At 37.8% G+C, this 22,461-nt stretch overlaps 1 protein-coding gene across 1 annotated transcript; it reads right to left on the bottom strand.

Moving 5' to 3' along the window:
• Positions 1 to 215: 215 nt before the first annotated feature.
• LOC102804293 (divergent protein kinase domain 2A-like) lies at positions 216 to 16,917 on the bottom strand. The gene is made up of 5 exons (XM_006819879.3): positions 16,212 to 16,917; positions 9,749 to 9,893; positions 9,015 to 9,318; positions 1,628 to 1,852; positions 216 to 1,104 (listed from the first exon to the last, which is right to left on the bottom strand). Exons 1-5 carry the CDS (start codon positions 16,826 to 16,828, stop codon positions 950 to 952), a joined length of 1,446 nt encoding a protein of 481 aa, XP_006819942.3. The 5' UTR covers positions 16,829 to 16,917; the 3' UTR covers positions 216 to 949.
• Between the last annotated feature and the right edge of the window lie 5,544 nt (positions 16,918 to 22,461).

Genomic DNA, 22,461 nt, shown 5'->3' with positions numbered 1-22,461 from the left:
TTTGTGTGGTGGGTGGAAGATGTGTTTGTTTGTTGAGTCATTGTTTAGACACCCTGCAGCTTGAAATGGTATGGTCCAAATCCAAATTCGATATGGTGGTGTTGAATATCTGCGATATGGCAGTGTCATCTAAAAATCACGCATCAAAATGATTTCTGTTTATTTATTTACTGTTGTAGATCCTGAGAACTAGCCATTGAATATGATGTCGGGAATAAATGGTTTTCTGAACAAGCTTTATTAATTATTGCTGGCAATATTCCAGTATGAATTGGGAGCAAACTGTGACAATAAAACAATAAAACACTCACAGTGCAAGGCTAGTTCACCAACATGTCTATTCTCTTGCTTGAGTGTGAAAGTACATGGTTTAGTGACTACCTCTTATATTTTTAAATTTTTAGAATTATTTTGTAGCAGATTTTCTAACACGCATTTATCATATGTGATACATTATGACATTAGTCATAAAACATAACGTAATTCGTCAGTAAACCATTTAAGTTTATGGTAACTTACATTTCACTAACTCTTGGAACAGCGACATTTCTATTAGTACAACAAATTGTATATCGTAGTAAATGTATTCCATAAATTCAATGTATTCGTAATTAGAATTAAAATGACATATTTAGCGTTCCAACGCATTAACTAATTTCAGCATTGGGACAGTAGCGTACATTTCAGAAGTATTACGTATTGGTACAACTTTCGTTTTTCATAGCCAAGTTTTGTATTCTTAATGTAGGAGCTCATCTCTTTATTGTGTTTATGTGTTTAACATGGAGAATTGTGTCACCATTTTTTCTTTTTTTCAAAAATATAACTGTTGTAACAATATTAAAATTGCTATAATTTGTTTCGCCCTAATACTCAGTAGGTCGAATGTCCGCAAAAACGACCAATAAGCTGCCTGAGCTTTCACAAAAGCCCATATTTAAAAATAATTTCAATCTTCGAATCCATTCCACACTTGGCGCAAAATTCGTCTCAGTTGTTCAATTGCATGTAATCGGTCCCCGCTGGAATTCTCGTGCAGACACCGTGCAAGCAGCGTTTCCAGTTCATCTCGTATCGACGGCGGTGGATCATCCAGGAGTGCACCTGATTACAAAAATACATGAAATGATGCTTTATGCCGCGAATTAATAATACATGAAAATCGAGTTCCGTGTCCCTATTGTGTTGAGGGCGGTTGACGTGGCGAGAAAACTTGGGTAGTCGCTAATTTTGACATAGTCATGCAGAAAAATAGTCCAAGTTATACATATTACATCTTCAGATTTGCATTGCCACTACATATGATCTGTAGACAACCTCTCACTGATCTTTTCATGTATTAGTAGACTGGCCCAGTTTTATTGTTTTATATGTTAATTCCTTAAAGAACGAGTTGGTGGAAATTGGTAAAATTGCGTCGAAAAAGAAATATGAAATTGCCGAACAGTCACTGCCCACGCATACAAAACGTGAACAAGTGTAACAAAGTCGAAATACAACAAATGATATAAGTGACATATAACATCAGTTAAGGCATTCGGTGGGCGTTAAAAAAGTGAGACTATGGGCTCAAAAAACTACATTTTCACGGGTAATTAATTACTGGAGGTGTCGCATGAGGGCGTACCTATCCTCACAGCGCTGGTGTCAATATTCCCATCAATACCAATTGCGTCTTCCCCGACACGGGTAGCATTCTCCCAATTTGATAACAAGAGGATACAGACGCTGAGATACATCACATCACTATGGGGAATGTCTTGACAGTATTCGTCTGGGTCGTCAGCCACCAGGTCTGCCAGCTCTTTCAGTTCTTTGAATGATTTTCGTGTTTTTCTCGTTCTCCCGGCATCTGTGAAGCAAACGAATGTTATCTCATATATTATGCAAATGATATTCATTCTTCTGTATTAACCGTGTATTTCCAATTTTTACACCTTTCACAAAATAAAACTACATTTTTTTTTCAATTGACCAAAAACTGTAGTCAATGACGAATGATATTTCCTCCAAAATTAACAACGAAACTATAAAAAAACACAAAAAAAAATAAAAAAAACAAACAAACAAACCTGTACTACAATTTGGGCGGGAAAATTTGGCGTTCATAGGGTGAATGTCGTTTGAACGCGAGATGCTATCGAACGCCGGTCGAAGAATCGGTGAAATAATTTGAGAAAACAGTACAAACTCAACTTTGAAGTTTCCATTTTCTGATAGTTTTCACCGACTTGAAATATACAGTTGTTCATATTTGGGCATTGTGTGAAGTCATTGTATATATATTCTCGACTGTGGATTGACGTCACAAGACGCGGCGAAACCCGTGGGTCATTCAATCACGTTGTTTTAGCATATAAACCCAAACATTTGTTTAAATTGCTTAGCAATGTTGTGATCTGAAATGACCATGAATTTGGTGAGAGTATCATCACTAGCATTTCGTAATTCAATTGTTTATTGTACGATACCCGGATGTTCAGAATTAGATATCAAGACTCAGATGCCGTTCAAGTATCCCATAATGCTATACAGTCATCACTATAGTAACATATCGAGTGATGTTATAGGTTACATCCCCTTCCCAGTGGATACTAAAAATCTCACAAAACAATTTGAATCTGATACATTTGTTGTATACGAACTATCATTTTGTAAACGAATAAATCGAACACTGTATATATCTTTAACGAATAACGAATAATAACAAACTATAAGATTCATGATGAATTTCACTGAAACAGTTCAAAAGTCTGAGATATACTTAAAATGTTATGAATCGACTAAGCGAGTGTCACTAGATTATAAATCAAGTATTTTGCGTGGAACTGGCTTTCTTGATGACCTGTGAAGTATAGAAGCGAGTTTTGTAGAATCATCGCTGTTAGTCAATTTGTGTTCTTGACTTGGACTGTTCACTTTTACGTTTTCACCGTTGTTAAGATGACATATTTATTTGCAATGGTGGTGAATTTATGGAGCTAGACTTTGTAGATTGAAGATATACCGGATCAGGTGTGGTGTCATGATCAGTGAGCGTGGGGTCATGATCATCAATGTCGGAGTTGTTTTGAAGTAATCTTCTATCTAACTTCTTATAGAAAAGTGAGTTTCTTGTGACAGTGTGTTCATCATAATAAGCAGTAATCATAGAGTCTTTCGCACTACTGCCATTGGAGTAGGCTCATACACTGTGGACCTTTGGTTTTTTTGTATGGTCGTTTTACCAATACCATATCAACTGTCTCTATATCACATGGTTTCACATTTGATTTGTTGTCAGCACAAATCTTGATTATGTGCTTCTGCAGTGAATCATATTTGATTTCTGATACTGGATCAATATCATTTATTTGAGGAAGCTTAAGCTTGCTGCGCATGATGTATTTCAGAAACAAGGTTGCGGGTGATACACTGGTTGTAGCATGAGAAACAAGGTTGCGGGTGATACACTGGTTGTAGCATGAGAAACAAGGTTGCGGGTGATACACTGGTTGTAGCATGAGAAACAAGGTTGCTGGTGATACACTGGTTGTAGCATGAGAAACAAGGTTGCGGGTGATACACTGGTTGTAGCATGAGAAACAAGGTTGCTGGTGATACACTGGTTGTAGCATGAGAAACAAGGTTGCGGGTGATACACTGGTTGTAGCATGAGAAACAAGGTTGCTGGTCATACACTGGTTGTAGCATGAGAAACAAGGTTGCGGGTGATACACTGGTTGTAGCATGAGAAACAAGGTTGCTGGTGATACACTGGTTGTAGCATGAGAAACAAGGTTGCTGGTGATACACTGGTTGTAGCATGAGAAACAAGGTTGCGGGTGATACACTGGTTGTAGCATGAGAAACAAGGTTGCTGGTGATACACTGGTTGTAGCATGAGAAACAAGGTTGCGGGTGATACACTGGTTGTAGCATGAGAAACAAGGTTGCGGGTGATACACTGGTTGTAGCATGAGAAACAAGGTTGCGGGTGATACACTGGTTGTAGCATGAGAAACAAGGTTGCGGGTGATTACACTGGTTGTAGCATGAGAAACAAGGTTGCGGGTGATACACTGGTTGTAGCATGAGAAACAAGGTTGCGGGTGATACACTGGTTGTAGCATGAGAAACAAGGTTGCTGGTGATACACTGGTTGTAGCATGAGAAACAAGGTTGCTGGTGATACACTGGTTGTAGCATGAGAAACAAGGTTGCGGGTGATACACTGGTTGTAGCATGAGAAACAAGGTTGCGGGTGATACACTGGTTGTAGCATGAGAAACAAGGTTGCGGGTGATACACTGGTTGTAGCATGAGAAACAAGGTTGCTGGTGATACACTGGTTGTAGCATGAGAAACAAGGTTGTGGGTGATACACTGGTTGTAGCATGAGAAACAAGGTTGCTGGTGATACACTGGTTGTAGCATGAGAAACAAGGTTGCGGGTGATACACTGGTTGTAGCATGAGAAACAAGGTTGCTGGTGATACACTGGTTGTAGCATGAGAAACAAGGTTGCGGGTGATACACTGGTTGTAGCATGAGAAACAAGGTTGCGGGTGATACACTGGTTGTAGCATGAGAAACAAGGTTGCTGGTGATACACTGGTTGTAGCATGAGAAACAAGGTTGCGGGTGATACACTGGTTGTAGCATGAGAAACAAGGTTGCTGGTGATACACTGGTTGTAGCATGAGAAACAAGGTTGCGGGTGATACACTGGTTGTAGCATGAGAAACAAGGTTGCTGGTCATACACTGGTTGTAGCATGAGAAACAAGGTTGCGGGTGATACACTGGTTGTAGCATGAGAAACAAGGTTGCTGGTGATACACTGGTTGTAGCATGAGAAACAAGGTTGCTGGTGATACACTGGTTGTAGCATGAGAAACAAGGTTGCGGGTGATACACTGGTTGTAGCATGAGAAACAAGGTTGCTGGTGATACACTGGTTGTAGCATGAGAAACAAGGTTGCGGGTGATACACTGGTTGTAGCATGAGAAACAAGGTTGCGGGTGATACACTGGTTGTAGCATGAGAAACAAGTTTGCGGGTGATACACTGGTTGTAGCATGAGAAACAAGGTTGCGGGTGATACACTGGTTGTAGCATGAGAAACAAGGTTGCTGGTGATACACTGGTTGTAGCATGAGAAACAAGGTTGCGGGTGATACACTGGTTGTAGCATGAGAAACAAGGTTGCGGGTGATACACTGGTTGTAGCATGAGAAACAAGGTTGCGGGTGATACAGTGCATACACTGGTTGTAGCATGAGAAACAAGGTTGCGGGTGATACACTGGTTGTAGCATGAGAAACAAGGTTGCGGGTGATACACTGGTTGTAGCATGAGAAACAAGGTTGCGGGTGATACACTGGTTGTAGCATGAGAAACAAGGTTGCGGGTGATACACTGGTTGTAGCATGAGGGGTTGTGCGGTAGTTTTGTAGAAATATTTGCATCTCTTTTCTCCAATTCTTTCCTTCTGTTTTTGGTGCTTTGATCGACTTCTACAAAGTTTTAAAAAATCGTTCTACTTCTCCATTGGCTCTAGGCGATGTTTCAGTCCTAGTATCGAAGAAAATTTCCCAAATTCCTTACCGTTGAATGGTGGGCCGGGAGTGCCAAACATCGCTAATAAGTAGTTGAGCTTTGGTATGGCAGCAGTTGACAGTATTGGCTCTACAAAGGGATATCGTGAAAAGTCGTTAGTTAATGAGTAGAAGTAGCGTTTCGCCTTTTGTGAATGCAAAATCTATGCTAACTTTGTCGAATGGATTGTCTGGTAGGATAGACATTTGTAACGGTTCTCTGGTGTAAACTGGGGTTACTATCTGGTAGGGTAAGCATGACTTGATTTTGGTTTCTACCATTTTGTTCATATACGGGAACCATACTTTATCATGCCGAGATGAACTTATTACTATGCGATTTGATTTCAGTACTGTGATATCAGTACAGGTAAGCTCTTCCTTCACTTGTTCATAGCGAGATAGTTCAGATAGTGATACTTTTGGTGGAGCTTTGGGCCATTTACCTGATCTAATTGCAGACATAACAGCTTGTAGTGTCGGGTCATTGGAAGTCACGGTCTCAACTTCCTGCAGTGTGATTGCCTTTGGCACAGAATTTTTTGTCACATACGAGATATACTCTTTTGATGTATCAGTAAAATCACAATCAACTGGATGTCTGGAAGCATAGTCTGCTGGGTTTGATGTGCCTGGTTGATATTCAACTATAAAGTTGTACTGTTGCAAGTCAATTAGCCATCGTTCTATTCGTGTGGTGGGTTTGTAAATTGGGTTGTTGAATAGTAATACTAACGGTTTACGACCCGTGACGATTTTAAACTTTGTTTCATAGAGGGATAAATGGAATCGTTTAATAGATCAATATATCGATAAGGGTCCTCGAACAATCTGCTTTCAGTAGTAGTTAGTGGATAGCTAGCGAAGTATAGCGATGTTACTTCTCCTGTTGTTTCTTCTCTCTGGGTTAAAGTTGTCTTAGTTGACAGAGCAGATTTAAGTGATTCAAACGAAGGCTGTTCTTTCCCAGTCCATTGCCATTTAACGTTACCACAGGTAAGCAATCAGAGTGGTCTGGTGATTATTTTGAAGTCTTCGATGATTCGATAGCAGAATGCAGCGGAGCTAAGTAAACTACGTACTTCAGTAGTGCTTCGACTTTCTTTGGGTCAGGTGAGATACCTTTTGCAGAGAAAAGAATAACGTACTAGAAGCTCGAAATATACATTTCGGTAGGTTGATTGTGAAGTGATTGTTGTTTAGTTGTCTAAATACTTGCTCTAGATGCTTGTCAAGATCTGTTTGATTGATGCCAGCAATGTAGATGTCATCACTTATATTTCTAGCATGAGGTATACCACAGATTGCATAACCGACTATCTTTTGAAATATTTCCGCAGCACATGATAGCCCAAAGTTGAGGCGTTTATATCGATAGAGTCCTATGTGTGTTGAGAATGTGGTCAGGTGTCTCGAGTCTGGATGTAGTGGAACTTGGTGATAGCCCTGATTGAGGTCAGTTTTACTGAAAACCGTACAGCCATTTAAATCTGGTATCATGTCATCAATGGTCGGGATTATATGGCGTTCGCGGATGATGGCCTTATTTACTGAGCGCATATCAACGTATAATCTAATCTCGTTCGGCCTGTTGGGTTTCGGTACTACAAAAACTGGGGAAACCCAGGGTGTTGGACTTTGTGCACGCTCAATGATGTTTTCTCTCTCTCAAGCTGATTTAGTTTTTCTTCAACTTGTTTTCTCACATGGAAAGGAATATGGCGGTGGGGTTGTGCCACTGGTTTTATGTTTTCATCAACATGTATGTGTACTGGTTCACACTTGCATTCACCCATACCTGTGGTTAGATTTGGAAAACTATCAAGCATATCAGGCGATGAGTCAGGTTTTTGACTGCATGGACTGTTTTGATGAATTTCAATCTCTGCTATGCTTTCCAGCTTAGTATAACACCTGAATCAATCATTATTTGTATCGGTATACCTAGTATGTCGACATTGAATGTAGGTTTATCAAACTGATTCTCTCACATCACCTCCAAATATATACTCAGTGTGGTCACTATTGCTGTTAACTTCACTGTCGTGGGTTAGATGAGTATTGTCCGATGAATTTTCCATCATTGACTGCTCTAGTATAGTGCTTACTTTTATCTCAGAAGCGTTTTTTGTTGTTGACTGCGACAAACCTTGGAGAAATGGTTGAGCTTATCACAATTATGGCAGCGTTTTCCTTTCGGGAATTTACCACCACATAAACCACATTGCTCTAAACTTCATATTCAGTCTGCCGTCATGTGATTTTGTAGCTTTGTAACTTACAACATTTGACTGATGTCTCTCAATTTCACTAGTTTGTTCATTAGCTGTTTCCATTGCTTTCGCAGTTTTCAATAAATCCGTTAAATCAAGGCTTTGGTCAATAGCCTTGCCTCTCAACCGTACTGATGTAGTGCCTTGAATTATTTGTCGTTTTATTTCCAAATTGACGTCATCAAACTCACATTTTCGGGCTAGTAGCTATAGATGTGTAAAAAATCAGAACCGTTTTCATTAGGTTTCTGTACTTCTTTTCTAAATACGTATACATGGTGGTCGACACATTTCTATGGCTCAAAGTGATCAGACAAAGACTTACTGCGATTTGATATGCGTCTGGTCCTCTGTTGGCTCCAGTAGACCAGCGTGTCAAACACATCACATGTTTTCTCACCAACATAGTGCAGTAACATTGCTTTTTTTTGAGCAGCAGCGGTTACATTCATTGCAGCAAACAGGTTGTTTAATCGCTTGATGTTTCTCAAGGCGGGTGGGGGTTTCTCGAAGTCGGAGATCAAATTCAGGGAAACTTGGTAGATTGATAGCCATATTTGTCAGCGTTGATACGATCGGTAAGGACAATGGCGTACAGTGACGTAGTGCCTATTGTCGGTAAATGTGAACTCAAACTGACAGCGTCCAACTCCGACAAATAATAGATGCAAATCGTTGCCAATGGTGGCTCGCTTACTTCCTTATTTCTTCCATCCCGTCCTCGTCGCCAATTATAACTCGAGAAACCCTTGTTGGGATAGACGTATATTTATTGGCAACAACTAATGGCGGTCATGCCGTTTAAGTATCCCATAATGCCATACAGTCATCACTATAGTAACATATCTAGTGATGTCATAGGTCATGCATAAATAATGATACAGGACATTACACCAACCACAAAAAGTTGATCTTTTCAAAGTTTCACGGGTCCGGACCTTTTTGTTTTGAGATGAAAATTTCCCTTAAATCTTTCGACTTGCATTGATCGTCTTACAGTTTGTTAAGAATACATTTCTATATGGTGGGAACATTAGAGACCGTCCGTTTTTCTCGACGTCTTTTGCGTGAAAACTAAAGAAGCGCACTTGACGTAACAGCGGTCTAGAGACGTGGCATTGTTATATGTAGAATACGTAATCTTAAAAAATTGAGTGCTTACTTTGTTTCAGATGTTTGTCTAGAACCAGTATATCTTCCAAATCCACTATCACTAGCTCCCCCGAAGGCGATACAGCGAAATTATCCGAATGTAGGTCGGTAAAAAGTATCGACCAATCAGGACTAAGCCTCTGAAGCCTGTCGACAACGTCAAACACGTCCAAAACCAGACGTGCGCGATCTACCCAAGGCGCATCGTAAAACTCGCGCAATGGAGTCCCAGCATGTTCAACAATAACAAGGCGGCCACACTCGCCAATGTATCTTGGGAAAGGCCAGGGTGAATCTGGAAATGAGGAAAAGAACTAAATGGGAATAAATAAACATCAAACAAATGTGAGTGCAGCGAAAACACTTCGCAAATTTAGCGGGGAATCTAGCCAAACTTTTTGTGAAATATGATCATCAAGAACATAAAAATATACTGGACAATATCTGAATTGGTGTAGAATAAATCCAAAACAACTAAACTGAATGACTCTATTTACGGACTCTGAATGATATGTACTATGTTTCCCGGTACCGTTGACGGGAGTGACGGAATACTATTTTAGGATCAAAATCCAGTCTCACGACAATAAGTTCGCGTCCACCATTTTCGTCTAAGGTCGATAGGCGATTTTTCATTTTTTTTTTTAATTTACTAGTAAAATTTTAATGAAGAATTGGCATTATACCAATAATATAATAGAGTATGATGAATTTCAATTTCATATTTTTATGGGTAATATTTACCTGTAGCAGAAGTCCTTCTGGGTGAATGACCAGTGACGTCATGAACTGCAAACGATTCGCCATTTCCGGTTCGCCAGAATGTATCTTCGAATATACTTTCCACATTTCATCAACCAATCGGAGTGACGCACACATTGTAAATGGTCTTATAGAAGATAAAAAACAACAAATATCTGCTGTTACGACGCAAATTTGTTATGCAACACAAAAAATAAGGCATTCTTTTTTACAAGAATGGTAAAAAATAATCATGGTTTATTTTAACCCTCGGTGGGGAATATTGTAAAATTTATCAGAAATTGTGATTACTTGGGTAAGAAGGAATGTTATCCATTCAATGAAAAATCACCAATGTTTTCAATAACGTTCTACGCAGAGAATACTTCAAGAGAATATACGCACAGATATTGTTGGTTCTGATCTAAAAGTATCACTCTTGTATTAAGCCGCGCCCTCTCGCAGAATCTAATGTCAACACGACGTATATGGATAAAAGCAACCATAACGCTCAAAACGATAACTGTGTTCATATGTGTAGTCAGTCGTCATTTTGATAAGAACAAATATCTAAACAAAATTATTGATGAACGATTTCGAGTTAACATATAAATATCAATGTTATTACTGTGGAATACTTTATTTTCACTTGGAATTTATTTTTGCTATTTTCGCTGAAGGAATGATTCCGTGAAAATAAAATCCAGCGAATATACTTTTTTTCCTATATTTCACATTAAACTCATCAAAAATCAGTGAAAATAAATTCCATACAAAATGCCCCAAAAGCCTTTTCAGCGAAAATTAATTCAAGCGAAAATAAAGTATTCCACAGAATAAGCGAAGGTCTGATTCCCATAGCTTGCCTGGATCTCGGGTCCCATTGAACCCACCCTACAAACTATGTTCATTATATTATTTTGCTTCTATGTTTTATGAGAAACAATATTTTGTTGGTGTGCTCAAAAAAATCATTGTGGTCACCTTCAAATTCAAGATGGCGTCCATGCTAACCGAGTCTACCCTAGCATTTTAGTGAATTGTTCGTCTCGTGGACCTGACGACTTTAGTAATTATAGAAGTACCAATTAGCCATTCGTCAACAATCAGTAGTCAAGAAAAATATAATGACAAAATCGATGGAATCGGATCATCATAAACCCCCATAAGGGAGTCAGACCAGGTGCACGTGAAGGGTAAGCATCTTCTGTGGGCATGTCGAACCCGCCCTGATGTTCCAGTCATGTCAGCGAAAATGTCAAAACAAGTTTACTAGACAAACAACCACACCAAACCACAAGAACAAACAGTTGTTTTGTATGATATTGGATAGTGGATCTGTTTTAATGATACATGTATAACATTGCTCACTTCAAATTGACAAATATATACCAAATTGTGTATAAACGATTTGCGTAATGAGCAGTTCTTAACTATATGCCGGGCCATGTTTTTCATAGTTGTTTTGGGACCCTATACATCGGGTATACTAGTATATACAGAGGATCGGAAATCTGTAATCAGCGAAACCAATGTCCTACATGTGTGTTATTATGTAAACTGTTGACTTTAGTAGTCCAGTGTATACAACGGCATGGAACCTTTGTCAAAAATAAAGGTGATGACACCGAAAGGAAGGTCCGTAAAGGACAGCCCCATCTGTTGACCTTGGTTGAAGCAGAGAACCCGCCATACTGATTGTTATAAGCAAATTAATACGCTTTTTGGTACGCCTCGGAGCCTTGCATGATGCGTAGCTGGTCGCAATATTACTGTTAATTTAATATCATCCCCTTTCTTTGTTGACAACTGTTTCATGCCGTTGTATACTTACACTACTGAAAGGTGAATGTACTGGTCAAGTTTCTTCCAACAGTTGTAAATAATATACGTGGAGGACCCTTGTTTCGCTGATTACAGATTTCTGATTTTCCGTAAATAGCGAAACGAAACTTTTACTAATTAAAGTCCCGATATTTTCGGCAAATGTTTTATCTAGTTACAACACGACTGAAATGTGAATTTACTGGTCAAGTTTCGACCGACAGTTGTAAATATTAAACGTGTAAGACCTTTGTTTTTTGATTATCTGTAATCAGCGAAATGAATCATTTACTGATAAATATTGTTATTTTTTGCAAATGTTTTATGTCATACTAGTATACACTACTAAAAAGTGAATATACAGGTCAAGTTTCGACCGACAGTTGTAAATATTGTACGTGTAAGACCTTTGTTTTTTAATTATCTGTAATTAGCGAAACGAACCATTTACGTAATAAATATTGTTATTTTCGGCAAATATTTTGTAAATATTGTACGTATAAAACCCATTTCCACTGATTACAGTTTAATTTTCATTATGTATGTTATCCCCGTTTCGTTTCGCTTCTTTGATTTACAGTAAGCCAAAATGTGCCAATGATTTCTTTAAATCTCGAAGGGCCTTTTAAAACTGTTTGTCCACTTTTTGGAGTGCATTTCTAATTACGGTGACAAAGCTGCCTGCTGCTGATCACAGTCCTTTGAGGGAATGTGTGCTGAATGAGTTCGATTTTCTCGTTCAGGATTCTTTATAGTGATTTATGTGGACAATTTTCTTGTTATCACTGGAATGGGAATAGTACAGTAGACTATGCTATTGCCTCCAATGATATTATTTCAGAATTTGAATACATTCATGTTAATAATTTCACTATATACTCTGATCATTGTCAAATATCCACATTACTCAAAGTTGGTTATTTGGAGCAAAAGAGTGACAGAAATAACAATTTAAACCTGCCTCCTTCAAAATGGAATAAGTTATCTGTTTTCAACTATCACATAAAACTTAAATCGACTGATACCCAATTTCTAATTAATAACTTTAATAAGACTAGTTACAGTAAAACACAGGAGAACATTAACCAAGCCACTTCTTCATTTAATGATATTACAACCATGCTGCCACTGGAATCTTTAAGAAGCAAACATTTGGAAATACAGACAAAACTAGAAATAAAAATCATAAATAGTTTGATAATGATTGTAAATTAACAAAAAACGATCTTGTAGCAACTGCAAAATTGATTAATAGATTTCCTTTTGACAATAATCTTAGGGCAACTTATTATGCAAAAAAGAAACAATATAAAAAACAAATTAAACTTAAAAAAAATATTAATCTAAAAACATATTAATACTTAAAACAATCTCCATGCGAATAAATCTAATGAGATGTTAAATATTCTAAATCTTATGAAGGAGTCTAATCAAGACAAGAAAACTATTAACCATGTCTCGGGCACTGAATGGCTTGACTACTATAATAATTTGATAACATGAACTTAAATACGTTTCATGATAGTGTTAAAAATTAATTATTATGATTTGAAAACAGTGTGCCACACAATGATATATTAGATACAGAAATTACGCAAAAAGACGTTGTTAATGCATTGAAAATACAAAACAACAAAAAAGCAGCAGGCTTGGATGGTTTATGTTTTGAACTTTTGAAATACAGTTGTAATTTCTTAATTGAACCTCTAGTTAAATTATTTAATTTATTTCATGAATCTTCAATATTTCCGGATATTTGGAATACCAGTATAATTACACATTTATATGACAAACAGGATCCCCAAAACTACAGAGGAATATCTGTATCTAGTTGTATTGGTAAACTGTTTTGTAGCATAATAAATTCTCGTCTTAATAACTATATTGAAGAGAACAAACTAATCTATAATAACCAAGCTGGTTTTAGAAAGGACCATCGTACTATTGATCATATTTTTGTCTTAAAAACTCTAATTTCAAAACAATTATGTAAGAAAAAGAGACTTTTTGTATGTTTTGTTGATTTTGCTAAAGCTTTTGATTCATATTGGAGAATAGGACTTTTTTACAACCTTCTTAAACATAATATCAATGGAAGGGTTTACTGTCTCATTAAAAATATGTACTCTAATACTAAAGCACATATAAAAATATCAAATTTAATTACCCAGAGTTTTGATGTTACAAAAGGGGTGAAACAAGGCTGTGTAATTAGTCCAGCATTATTTAATATTTTCATTAACGATTTTAAAGACCGCCTTGACAAAACAAACACAGAACCACCAACATTGAATAATACACCAGTAAATTCATTAATATATGCAGATGACATGGCTCTCATTTCCACTACATCAGATGGACTTCAACAAGCTTTGAATGAACTTGAACAATATTGCTCAAATTGGCAACTTAAAATAAACATATCTAAAACTGAAATTGTTATTTTCAATAAATCACCACTGCAAAAAAGATACTTTTTTACTATTGGCAACCATTGCATAAAATGTAATAAACAGTATATTTATTTAGGGATTATTTTCAGTTCAAATGGTAATTTCAATGAGGCAACAGCCAATATAGCAGAGAAAGCTGGAAAAGCACTTTTTGCTATGAACAAAATACTATGGGATAATACAAGTATTAAACTTTCTTTACATTTATTTAACGTTTTTATTAAACCCATCCTTCTACATGGATCAGAGGTATGGGGACAAAGTTTTATCAACAACAACAAATGGGAAAAAACACGATAATCTTGCAGATTAACAGGACTCATGTAATCTAGCAGCAAGAGCAGAATTGGGGCAATATCCTCTTTTAATTTACATCAAAAAACAAATAATAAAATATTGGCTGCATATCTAGAATTACCACTTTCTAACTAAACAAGCATTCTATGAACAGAAAAAATCATCTATATCAAATAGTTGGTTCATTAATCTTAAAACCATATTACAGGAAGCATCATTAGATTTTCTTCTGAAAAGAAAAATCCTCCAAACACAAACAGCAACAATTTGTAAAATTTTACAATCAAATTTACAAAGCAGGTATGTGAACAAGTGGAGAACTGCTATATCAAATGAAAATTCTAAACTCAGAACATATTCAAAATTTAAAACTAAGTATAATTTGGAGCCTTATTTACTTAATTTGAACGGTGAAGATAGAAAAATGTTCACTAAATTCAGGGTTAGCGATCATAGTTTAGCTATTGAAAAAGGCAGACATTCTATCTCTAAAGTACCAATAAATAGCAGACTTTGTCAATTTTGTAATAACTGCATTGAAGATGAGATCCATTTCCTTTTAGATTGTCAAAAATATGAACAGCAGAGATCTCAACTGTTACATAACATTAAAGTCCCGGCTGACAATAACATTTCTCGTTTCACATATTTACTTTCACATCAAGATAAATTAGTTCAACAAGAGATATCAAACTTTATTTTAGCTGCGACCAAAATTAGAGATTAGATTTCTTTAATAATTTATTTGTGTATTTATTTTTTTATACATATTTATTTATTTGTGAATTTTAAGTACATTCATTCAAGTTATTTTCAAAATATTGTCTTGTTAACAAAAATTCTTTATTGTTGCAAACACCCTATGTAACCTACTCTTTTTTACACGGGAACAATAAAGTTCATTCGTTCATTCATTCATTATTGATATTTCTGTATAGGTGCCAGTCACCCAATGTACATATGCTGTACATCTCGTGGGAACCTCTCTAATTATCAACTTCGGCACAGTTCCTGCCAAGTCACCAATTGTGGAATTGTTATTTTCTTTCAGCTGCTGAATAAGTGCCATGGTACAAACAAATGGATCATCAGTTATATACATAAAACATGGTTTGCACCAAATATTGGTGAATATCTTAGTTTGATAAGAAACAATACTTTTATCATCATGGAATGTTAGTTTGTGAACTTTTTCGTTCACAAACATATATTTAGCCACTTTCACAAACATTCTATCACAAATGGAACCAGCTATATTAGGTTGTATAGGCTTGGTCGCCATCTTGGACGCCATCTTGGATCTGAAGGTCAGCGCAATAACTGTTTTCGAGCACACCAACAAATTATGGTATCTCATTCCATAGAGGTGCAAATACACACAGTGAACTTATTTTGTATGCCGGGTACAATGGGAGTGCTTATTATGTGAGATCAGACTTTCGCTTATAACGGCCTTCCATTCACGCGTACATGTCACGAGAGCACTTCATTGCTAGAGAAGGTTTCTACAACTTACAAGCTTAAAGCGGGAAGGTCGTCACCTGCGCACGCGCGGGAATTGAGTCCCAAGCGACGATAACACCCGCTAAAACGCAAAGGCTCATGAGTAGACGCTTGTTTGCAAACAATGACACGCTATGGCCATCTGACGCATGCGCAGGTGACGACTCCCCCGCTTTAACACCGCCGAAGGAAGTGGAATCCAATAACGAAATTGCCACAACGCCACGATGACGCTTCTTATTTGAATGTGTATTAATAGTTTGTAAAGACAAAGGTTAATTTGATTTCAGGAATTTAAGTGCCCGTCCTCCGTCTGACTTTCCCATGGAAACACCCTCCCCTATTCTAAGTCTTGTGCAGTTTTTCGTTTTACATACATACATACTTACTTTCTGTGTAACTTTTCCCCGGTTAGGGTTTTCCAAAACATTCCGGTTCCCAGCAGCTTTGAAAATTTCACGGAAATGAACGAATTTTCGACTGTTTCCGAAACAGCACACTTGTTGAAAGCCCTCCCCTCGGAACTACAAATGAAATCATCGAGTGCATCAAAGCGTTCATTATCTGATAACCGCTTCCCGACGAGTTTGAAAGAGCCAACGTTTCCAAAAAATACGTTGTTATAGGGGTGTTTCTCGAGAACAATTTGGCCTCTCTGTACAAGGGCACACAAGGAAACACCGTAACAAACGGGACATTTGTTAACTTCGTATGGGTACGTTGATACGTCCTGGGAGATGTTTACATCGTGTCCGTCTTGTTTCAAGCGGTTTATTATATTTCCTATCGTATCCGTGGTGTGCACGTTACTGCTTGTGTTCCAGCGGTCGTAGACACGTAGATCGGGGTGGAGGTACTTCCTTATTTTCGACAATGGGTCTTGGTATCGCAACAGGTTATATGGTCGCGATAAGAAATCCAGGAATAATATAAGCAAGCTGATAAACGTTATCACGCAGACCAGTGGCGGAGCCTTCCGAGACCTCCTGGCGAGATAGCACGGCATTGTAGAGGTTACGCGACGTCCGCGCCCGGTAAACGCGATATAAGAGAGGCGATAAGCAGAACACAGCTACCGGAGATACTACCAGTACAACGACTAGTGGGAGTTTAAACTTGCGTAATTTACATATCTGGTATCACGTGATCATGATGAAGGATTTATGACCCTGTGTTTAACACTGTCACTGCACTTTCATAATACAAAGGCGAGCACGAAGTTTTCGCTCTAAGCTTCGACATGGCTCCGGGTTGGCAGGCGAGTGTGTGTAGTATCGGCGGTGACACTAGCGGAAAATAAATTGTATCTACCGCTTTGCCCTACACTATTATTGATACCCTCAGTTGCTGTTACCATGGTTTCCCCAGTAAATACGATTACTTCTGATAGCTACTGACGACAACAGCCATTGTGTTTCTTAAATCTAACCGATGGCAAGAAAGTGTAATATTAGGTGCGTCCTTGAGCAATGCCCACCCTCACGTTTCCCATTTTAGATCTGTGTCCCACTGAAATGGGCAGTTATTGATTTTTTGGCTGAAAATGATTACTCGTATCCAAGTAAATTTGGGATATTTCTCGTGTTGTAGCCACGCCCACCTATTCTGAAACGGTCGACTGTTTACGTATTTCCGACTCTCGCCGAAAGTGCGCCACCAAATGCCAAAATGTGAGAGGAAGTCATACCCCTGAGCCGTAATAACACTGGTCATTCAGTATACTTTTAAACGATATACATTTTTCGGTCGGCGTTTTTTTGTCTTTTTTTTGTGTCTATTTTATTTTTTTGAGAGAGTTTTTAGATGTTGTGTTGTGGGCAGTTGCAGTGAAACGTATAGTCATAGTGTAAATATTCACACGTTTCTAATCGATCCGAAAGTGCGACATCAGTGGACGAAAGCCACTTAACCTCAGCTTCTTTTTTTGGAAAAACTGTCCTCGTCCATGAAAAAAAAAACAGGTTTAAAGAGAAACGCAGACAACATAAACCTGGCGCAACACTTTTGAAAGAAATAGATTCCGGACCATGATCATCGAGGCGGATTTCAGAAGAGAGCGAGAGAGAGACGGCAAGTGTTTCAAATGAGTTGACTTTTTTTTCGATCCTGATTATCGTTTTATAGAGACCATTTAGTCCCTGTTAAGTAAAGAGTAGCAATAATTTTGACAATGACACGAAAACGAAGCGTCGGACAAACAGGAAATTACACAGCCCTTACACACTGCTATTTGTTTTCATTTTCGAAGGCTAAAAGTTTCTGAATTGTTTGGTGATTGGTGTTGACTGTCGAATTCACACCTCTGTTCTTTTTTACCTCCATGCTTGCAGCTTGATCTGCGTAATAATTTATGAAATAAGAATCCGGGCCTGGTCAATGTGTTTCCACCAAATAAAGTTTTAATACGATGTTATAATTATGAAAATCACGCCATGGATCAAGCTAACTCGAATACACTCTGAATTTATCCGTATGTGTGTCGATCTCGATTATTTTTTATTTCTACGCGGCTGTCATTTATTTAGTAACTTTGATTTGTCGTTTTTTTAATTATTTTATAGTGATCACTATAGTCTAATGTTTAGAATGTCAAAATATGTTCTCTTTTATTTTAGATTTGAAAGTTTTACTCAGACGATCGATGAAATAAAACAGTGTAGTGACGTGCCTAGTAACCTGCTAAATAACGAGATAATTCCGACGTCAAATTCTATTTTGTCCAGCAACAGTGTACAAACGTGCGCCAGTGTCGGTGACGATCACGCTGACCAGCTACATCAGAACGGACATATTTCGCATCTAACTCAACCCCATGCAACAAAAATTGATACTATGTGTTCATTATGATCCATACTTCCTCGACGAACAAGTACATAAGTGACAATATAGTCAAAGACGAGAAAACTGCACAGGAAATTTGCCTTATTTACACGTATCGGCAAGGCAAGGTGCCATGCGACTTCCCCTTCTGACGTCACAAGGGGAATTTCTGTATGCAAATGAGAAGCTAATGAGGAGCCTCGTTTTAAAATACACAAAAATAAAGTTGCCGTAGACTGAGTTTAAAACACATTTTTTCACTTAAAAAAATAATTTATGGTTAGAAACATAAAAATTAATAATATTTATGTATCAATTGACAATTTTAGGCGTGAAAATAGCAGCCATTTCACAGGCACTTTAAAAGGGAGTGGGCGCCAAGCCACGTCCTATTCGATGTGGGGTTCATGTAATGTATACACTGTTTTTTTTACACGAATTCTAACGTGCGCTGTGTGAATGGTTGTGTGTGGAACGCCATAGCTTTCACCATGTTGTGTAGTGCATTAATCATGTTATGTAGTGCATTTACATTGTTGTGTAGTGCATTCACAATGTTATGTAATGCATTCACCATGTTATGCAGTGCATTCACCATGTTATGCAGTGCATTCACCATGTTATGCAGTACATTCACCATGTTATGTAGTGCATTCACCATGTTATGTAGTGCATTCATCATGTTATGTAGTGCATTCGCCATGTTATGCAGTGCATTTATCATGTTATGTTATGCATTCACCATGTCATTTTATATATTGACCATGTTATGTTATGTATTCACCATGTTATGTTATGTATTCACCATGTCATGTTATGTATTCACCATGTAATGTTATGTATTCACCATGTCATGTCATGTATTCACCATGTTATGTTATGTATTCACCATGTTATGCAGTGCATTCACCATGTTATGCAGTACATTCACCATGTTATGTAGTGCATTCACCATGTTATGTAGTGCATTCATCATGTTATGTAGTGCATTCGCCATGTTATGCAGTGCATTTATCATGTTATGTTATGCATTCACCATGTCATTTTATATATTGATCGTGTAATGTTATGTATTCACCATGTTATGTTATGTATTCACCATGTTATGTTATGTATTCACCATGTCATGTTACATATTCACCATGTTATGTTATGTATTCAACATGCTATGTTATGTATTCACCATGTCATGTTATGTATTCACCATGTTATGCAATGCATTTATCATGTTATGTTATGCGTTCACCATGTCATTTTATATATTGACCATGTAATGTTATGTATTCACCATGTTATGTTATGTTATGTATTCACCATGTTATGTTATGTATTCACCATGTTATGTTATGTATTCACCATGTCATGTTATGTATTCACCACGTTATGTTATGTATTCACCATGTTGTGCAGTGCATTCACCATGTTATGCAGTGCATGTGTCATGTTATGTTATGCATTCACCATGTCATTTTATACATTGGCCATGTAATGTTATGTATTCACCATGTTATGTTATGTATTCGCCATGTTATGTTATACATTCACCATGTTATGCAGTGCATTCACCATATCATGTATAGTTTCTACTGTTTTGTATAATTGTTCATTCCCATCAGATTTGCGAAGTGCATTGAGAGTGCTGGCACACACGTGATAATAAAATAAATACGATATTTACCATATGGGGACCGCCATCTTGAATGCAGCATAAAACTAAATAAGAGACAAGTTGAGAAACGCGTTTTTCAGATTCCTACAAATCTGGACAAAAATACCAATCTTTCACAAAAATGCGATCCGTTGGGGTCATATTAAGCCAACCGATAACAAAATTCGGCCGAATTCGGCGTTTTTGTGCGGAAAAATCCCTTGCATACGAACACCTAATTACACGAAGAACATAGAACACTTTCCTGGAGTGTTTGAAACCAAAAATTGTCATTCCAGCTCAGCAGCCAATCAGCGACGTCAGCCTTACAGTCAGATGACAATTTCGGTTTCAAATACCCCAGGAAAGATTTGTAGGTATCTGAAAAACGCGTTTCACAACTTGTCTCGTTTTTAGTTTTATGCTGCATTCAAAATGGCGGCCCCCATATAGTAAATATCGTATTTATTTTATTATCACGTGTGCGCCAGCTGACTGTGGTTGTCACCATGCATTATGCACTGAACCACGTTCAAAAGACAAAGAATATTGACGGCATTTGGACTGTTATGTGAACGGGAAATTTACACTGTAATGACGTCAGCTCACGTCGTGTTGGCGACAGTAGTTGAATTTATAGATAAAGAACAGAATGATAAATTCTCCACGGTTGTATACAGGTAATCGTTTCCAGTCGGCTCGGACTCGGTTCCAGTCTATCGTCGGAAATACTCTAGAGGGCAGTATGACAAACATAAATGGCAACTGCGAGTATATCCGCGAGGGACAGACTGGAAATCGTGTCTCTAACGATTTCACTGGGTTTTAAAGGGCGGTGGTCGTCGCGTCGCGTCCCGTTCGAAATGGGACTCATAGCGACGTATACAACGCGTGTAAAAAACATTGTTTATTTACATGAAATTCGAACACGCGCTGCGCGACGGCCACCGCTCTTTAAGTTGACGAGCTTAGCAGGGAAACAATGAGCTTAATTGTTAGTCAACAAGTTCACGTGGCGAATTTAAATAACAAAAATAGCGAAATCAAAAAGAATCGAATAATTAATGCGTAAAAAACATTGTTTATTTACATGAAATTCGAACACGCGCTGCGCGACGGCCACCGCTCTTTAAGTTGACGAGCTTAGCAGGGAAACAATGAGCTTAATTGTTAGTCAACAAGTTCACGTGGCGAATTTAAATAACAAAAATAGCGAAATCAAAAAGAATCGAATAATTAATGCGTTTACAGTAATATTGACAACATTCTTTTGTTTATAATCATAACAATACCATGGTTACATAGGCCAGGGAAAAGCGGACGTGGTGACAATGGAGAATGAAACACTATTTGGGGCAGGAAAACAAATCTCGCGACTCTTCTGCGCTCAATGAGGTCTGGGCGGCCATTTGCGTCTCGGGTCTAATTATATATTCAAGGCGCATGAATTAAAGCGGAGTATTCGTCACCTGCGCATGTGTCAGATGGCTATAGCGTGTCGTTGTTTACAAACAAGCGTCCACTCATAAGCCTTTGCGTTTTAACTTGTGTTGTTATCGTCGCGAGGGACTCAATTCCCGCGCGTGCGCAGGTGACGACCCTCCTGCTTTAACGTCATTGGAGTTGACACTCTTCTGTTGCTTGTGTTGCTTCTCTTACTTACGCAAGTATGTCGCATCAGAGTGGTAATACAATGTAAAGTACTGCTACTTCATCCGTTCAGATATAATCTTTTTATTTTTATTTTAAAGTATTGTTTGATATAGATCATTATGCGGTATTTTCTGAATGCAATTACCTACAACGCTCCACTCGCGTGACTTTAAGTGCGCCCCCAGCAAGACATGCCGATAATACCGTTGAGGGCGTAATGCCAGAAAGACAGAGATCGACATTCCATGATTGGTCTTACTCTGATAGCGCAAATTTGAACTAGAAACAACACTGTCGTAAACTCAGTAATCCGAGCTTTAAGGTGTATTTGTCCGAGACTAGCTTTGACATGGAAAGGTGTTTCCCGCTTATGATAATAAAGAAATGCATTTCTGTATTTTTTGCATGGATTCCATGCCATAAAATATCGTAATAAAAACGAATAAATATTTTCATTATTTTTATTTTATTTGCGTGTTACGCCACATATGCAATGCATTGTGGGAGAGAATTTCCCA

The sequence above is a fragment of the Saccoglossus kowalevskii genome, chromosome 21 (assembly GCF_978046115.1).
Source record: "Saccoglossus kowalevskii chromosome 21, keSacKowa6.1, whole genome shotgun sequence".
Classification (NCBI taxonomy): domain Eukaryota; kingdom Metazoa; phylum Hemichordata; class Enteropneusta; family Harrimaniidae; genus Saccoglossus; species Saccoglossus kowalevskii.
Note: the sequence above shows the minus strand (reverse complement) of the source record. Positions and strands in the feature narration are given on the sequence as shown.